General features: G+C 50.8%; 1 protein-coding gene across 1 annotated transcript; it reads right to left on the minus strand.

Annotated features, from left to right (window-relative positions):
• Positions 1-229: 229 nt before the first annotated feature.
• noc (no ocelli) lies at positions 230-2,668 on the minus strand. The gene is made up of 2 exons (XM_071665409.1): positions 2,461-2,668; positions 230-2,161 (listed from the first exon to the last, which is right to left on the minus strand). The coding sequence occupies exons 1-2, from the start codon at positions 2,545-2,547 to the stop codon at positions 800-802; spliced, it is 1,449 nt and encodes a 482-aa protein (XP_071521510.1). The 5' UTR covers positions 2,548-2,668; the 3' UTR covers positions 230-799.
• Positions 2,669-5,380: the final 2,712 nt, after the last annotated feature.

Below are 5,380 nucleotides of genomic sequence, written 5' to 3' on the forward strand. Positions count from 1 at the left end.
ATGCAAAGATATCAAGATACGAGGAGTTTCCATCACGAGTCTGAGTTCTTATCTAACCTTCCCTGGAGATCAGCTGCCTAAGTCGTGTATATATATATATATATATATATATATATATATATATATATATATATATAAAATGTAGGGCACTTATTCCTTCACTTAACAGTCATAAGTATCTCTGACCTCCACACATTTCTATTCGTTCAAGGTAAATCAAAACATTAGATTTCGCTTAGAAAACTCATATATTTTAATAATTAGGCATAATTCCAAATAATTTTCATATACATATTCACCACTGAGAAAAATATTTACAAGATATTATTTACAAACTTAGGCTATCACAGTCAAAAACAAATGATGAAATAATTATTATTGTGCACAAAAATATTCGCCAAGAGAATTCCATTGCAGAGGTGATATTATTTCCAGTGAGATTATAATGAAGGAGATATTTCAGTATAGGTCCCGTAGGACCTCTGGTGGGGGGGGCGGTAGTGGCGACGAAGGTGCCACCACGGCGGCAGCGGCGACGGAGGAGGCCGATACACTGGCGTCACCGCCAGGAGAGGCGCGTCACTCCCAGAGAGTCTCATGAGCGCCCCTCCCCGCCACGCTGGCCCCGACCGACCAACACTTCACTGGCTGTAGACTGCAGGGCAGATGCTTTGGCACAGTCGCCTCGAGGGCGGGTCTTTTGATTATAGCACCTGATATGAGTTTCACCAACACGTTCTCCCACACCCAGCGGAGCTCCCCGAGTCCCGCAGGTCACGCTGGCTTAAGAGAGCGCACATCAGAGGGGCGGCCTCGGGTAGAGGCCGGCGTAAGGCGAGGGGTAGCCTGGAGGGTAGGCCGATAGAGCGGAGGCGTAAGGGGAGAGGCCAGGGAGCGTGGGCGTAAGAGCGGCTGAGGTGGAGAGGGAAGTTGGTTTGCTGTAAGGATGGTACCTGCTGGCCGTCAGGGGTGACAGGGCAGGTGGTGGGTACGCCATGCCAGGTCGTGAGAGGGCGGAGTGAGCTGATCCCAGAAGGGCGGCGTGGGCGTGCAGAGGGCTGGACAGCAGGTTCAAAGAGGAGGAGTCAGCCGTGGTCATGTTGGTGTGTGTTCTGAGGTGCTGCAGCAGCTCCTCTGACGTGGAGAACCGCTTGCCACAGTAGGTGTCGCCCGCTATCCAATTGCACACGTAGGGCCGTGGGGGGCCACTCAGGAGGGAAGAGGCAGAGGGCGACTGATACAGGGCGGCGGCGGCGGCGACAGAGGTGGGCGGCAGAAGGCTGCTGGCGGGCACCAGGGACGACGAAGGCAGAGATGACAGGCCGGGGAGAGCGCTGAGCGCTGCCTTAGCCTGCTCGCACTGTGTACACGACGGAGGGCAAGCCCCACCAGACTGCAGGAGATGGTTATTCTGCACCGAGTACGGACAGCCGGTACAGTAGGGGTCGCGACACACGGGCACGACGGCCTCGCCACCTCCTGCTGTCTTGACGCGGGTGTAAGTCATGTAGGGTGAGGCCAGCAGCGAGGGCGATAGGCCAGTAGTGGCACTGGTTGTGTAAAGGGCGGCTGCGGCGGCACTTGGGTAGACGGAGGCCAGGGAGGAAGGGAGTCCAGCGAGTCCCAGGCCAGGCATGAGGCCAGGGTGAGCCCCTCGCAATGCAGGGTGACTCTCAAGGCCTGGGTATCCAGGGGGGAGCAGGTGCGGTACGCCAGTCCTGTAGGTGCCAAGTGGAACGTCTTTTGGATGGCCCGCTAGCACCTCCAGGCCTGACCTGATGATGGGTGTGGTGGAGGCCGAGGAGGTACTGGCCTCAATACTGCGGCGACCATTCTCCTCCTTGGTGGCGCCCGCAGAGGAGGTGCCTCCGTTGCTGGAGTTGGAGGGCGACCTGGCACTAGAGGGTTGACTGCATGGAGTCTTCCTCCCCGGGTTCTTCTCCTCGCTACTTGTGGTCTCCTCCGTCATGTTCTTCTTAGTGGCGCTCTCGTAGGGCTTGAAGGCTGGGGAGCGTCGTGTGGCGTCGAGTGGCGTGGGCGTGGACTTCTCCTTCTTCTCCTCGTCCTTCTTCTTCTCAGAAGGGAGGGGCTTGGAGGAGTCCGCTCCGATCTGGGAGCAGGTCTGCGCCAGTAGCGCAAGCGGTGACTTTTTGGCGTCCAGCTGAAAAAAAGAAAGAAATTGTTTCGTTACTCACTGCTGCTGCCAACTCCTTGCCGGGCTCACACATCTCGCATACGTCTCACGAATTTCCAACATTTTCTAATGATACCAATAAAATAATTGAAAACCTGTTAGTAAATCAAGGGCATTTTGAATTTTGCAACTGTGATCAAGCACGACATCAGCACACTATCTCTCGCAAACATAACACTTAGGAAATGATTTTACAACTGCGTCGAGTAATCGAGGCACACGATACTAAGTCCCCAGAACCGAGAGAACCCACAGTAGGGTCTTACCGTGGTGGGTAGTGGAGACAGGTAATCCGGTTGTAAATATTGATTACTGCCTGCAGTCAACATCCCTTTGGACTCGAGAACCACCATTAGCACAGTATTTTTGTAAGCACTAGGTCCTAAAAAAAAAAAAAGGGCCAATCAACACTTCAGCACAGGGAGTAACCGAGCTCGCTTCCGAACACGATGGTTTCTCTACTGGTACTGAGCGTTTGGTCGGCCGCGTGAGACGGAGTCAGCCTGGTCATGACGTCACAGACTGCACCCCTGACGCAGTTGTCGACACACTCTATCGTTGCCTGAACCACATACAATGCTGGCGGACGTACGATTTCATTTCAACTACTTTGCACGACTATAGTGACAAATACTGGCAATATAAACTGTATTAAACATGTCAAAAGGTCATTCAAATCCATACGTCATGTGTCAGGGTTTTAAATCACATTGTGAATCTCTCGATAGTGTTTCAGATATTATTACTCACTGATTCTATATATATATATATATATATATATATATATATATATATATATATATATATATATATATACATATTCATATAGTGAGGTCAGGATAGTCGTATAAGGCTATCGCTTGGTTTATATGAAGGCAACAGCTGGGTCATGTGAGGTATGGTCAACTATTTTAAGGTTAACAGCTGGTACATGTAGGGCAAGGTCAACGGCTGGGTCATGTGAAGTCAATAGCTGGAGCTGGGGAAGTCGTCAGTTGGAGCATGTGAAGTTAACAGCCGGATATTACTACTTACATCTAGATGTGAGGTGGAGCATGAAGCTAGACCTACTCTACACCACACTTACTGGATCTACAATTCTAAAATCCAAGTCTAAAAGACCGTATAGGATATTCTTAGGTCATGTATAGATTAATATAAAGGCGGTGTGTCATTGATATTACCAGGAACTTGGCTAGGAAGCTCATGTATTACTCCTTAAGATACAGCTGAGGAAGACTCCCTATAATGAACCTTTACTTTTATTCGTTATTGTGCCTACAGTAGTATTGCCACTCGTCCAGTCTCCCCTGGCCTGCCACCAACAGCGGGTAATGGCTGGGATCATCTCCTCTCGCCCAGTTGCCCTCACACTCACCTTCTCATTTCGGCCTCTCTTCATTACTAAGTAATTATGTTCTCTCCCTTCCTCTTTGTCTCCCCACACACTCTCCTCGTCCACCCTTCCTCTCCCCTTTATTCCCTCGCCCCAGGTCGTACAATTTACCCGGGCTGCCCATCTAGTTTCATTCATTTATACACTGAGATCTTGAGACTGCCAGAGGAGCCATATCTTCTCCTGAAGGAGGCACCAGCCTGTTCACTGTGGCTTCATGATGTTAAACGAAGGAGAAAATGATGTGACTTGCCGTCTGCGTCTTCCCTCTGTGTGTAAACACCTGTCTCTAGAGCCTTTCCACCAGACGCCTCCATCCCTCCACTCTGCGTGGCAGTTCCACGCGCTCACCCAAGGCACGTTCTGTTCCCTCCCCTGACCACCACCGTCACCCCACTGACCAGCAGCCCTCCCCTCTCCCCGCCAGGTGCCCAGCCCTCCTCTGGTGTCCTCTGGGCAGGCAGGCAGGTCGGCTGACGAACGCGGTGAGGAGGTGTTGACGGCTGGCGGTGTTTGTGACGTGACGGGCTGAGTTGTCCAGCTCCTGGGGGGCCCGCGTCCGAACCCCTGCCTGCCAGGCCTCACCTCAGCCCTCGTCCCGACCCTTGACCCCACCTCGTCCGGCCACGACTTCAGCCACGCGGGCCTTCACCACACTACCACTGCGTCGCGCCGTAACTGTACCTTGAGATAGAGTTGCGTTAGACGTTCTTTTACGGCCTCTGGAAACGACTTTTGAAAACGTCAATGTAAATAATGACGACAAAGGAACTCTATACACCTCAAGTGGTGTATATTTTCTATTGATTATTAACAGAGATATGATAAGGGTTGATGAATGGGTGTTTGTCCAAGTGTCGGGTAGAATCGGTGTAGCCCAGTGTAGTGCGGGAGGACGGTGCGTATGTAGCGGGTATATCTCTGTGTAGTGTAGTGGTGTGTGGGGTGTGGGAGTATGCTAGGGAAGTGTGGGAGGTGGTGTGGGGCCCCAGGGCTGGCTGGTCCTGCAGGAGCCGAGGGTAATGAGGCACGGCAGGGGTCCCTTACCTCTCCCTGCTTCCCGACCCTCCCTTCTAGCATCTGCTTTCTCCCTGCCTCTCCTTCTAGCATTAACCTTCTCCCTGCCCCACGTTCTACCTTCCAACACCCCGTCCAGCAACACCGTCTTCCTGCCTCTCCCTCCAGCATCACCCACCTCACTTTCCGCTCTCCCTTCCAGCACCGCCCACCGGATATCATCTTCGACAAGGATGTATAATCGTCAAGGGATGGTAGAGAGTACGACGATGCTGGGGACTTTATTGCCCGAAGCCCAACTCACTCTGTTGCTGCTCCTTGAAGCCACAGGATCTCCATCACAATAGGCGTTCCATGGCTCTGCCTACCTGTGGTAACAACGTAAGTTAGACTTTACCTTCTACGAGGTTGTATCATAATCAGCAGATGAAAAGTAGCAGAAACTCATAGAGGAGGTTCCTGTCTCAAAGAAGCCCACCTTACTCTCCCACGTGGAGTGCAGCTTCGAAGCCACAGGAGTTACGTAAAAGGCTCTTGGGGTTGTATATATATCTATCTTATCTCTTTGCCTATGTATGTATGTATGTATGTATGTATCTATCTATCTATCTACGTATTTGTGCAAATATACATGTATAAATACAAATTTGTTGCTAACCAAGTGTAAAAACGAAACACGTGGTTGTCAGGAAATACCTAGACCACGAGCATCACAGTGACTTACTTGCATATATATATATATATATATATATATATATATATATATATATATA

The sequence above is a fragment of the Panulirus ornatus genome, chromosome 10, assembly GCF_036320965.1.
Source record: "Panulirus ornatus isolate Po-2019 chromosome 10, ASM3632096v1, whole genome shotgun sequence".
NCBI classification, from domain to species: Eukaryota; Metazoa; Arthropoda; class Malacostraca; order Decapoda; family Palinuridae; genus Panulirus; species Panulirus ornatus.

Bases quoted from the DNA above. Each gene is read 5' to 3' on its own strand.
- noc (XM_071665409.1), bottom strand. From the start codon at position 2,547: ATGGTGGTTCTCGAGTCCAAAGGGATGTTGACTGCAGGCAGTAATCAA. The intron at 2,162-2,460 runs GTAAGACCCTAC...TCTTTTTTTCAG, and splicing joins TGTCTCCACTACCCACCACG to CTGGACGCCAAAAAGTCACC.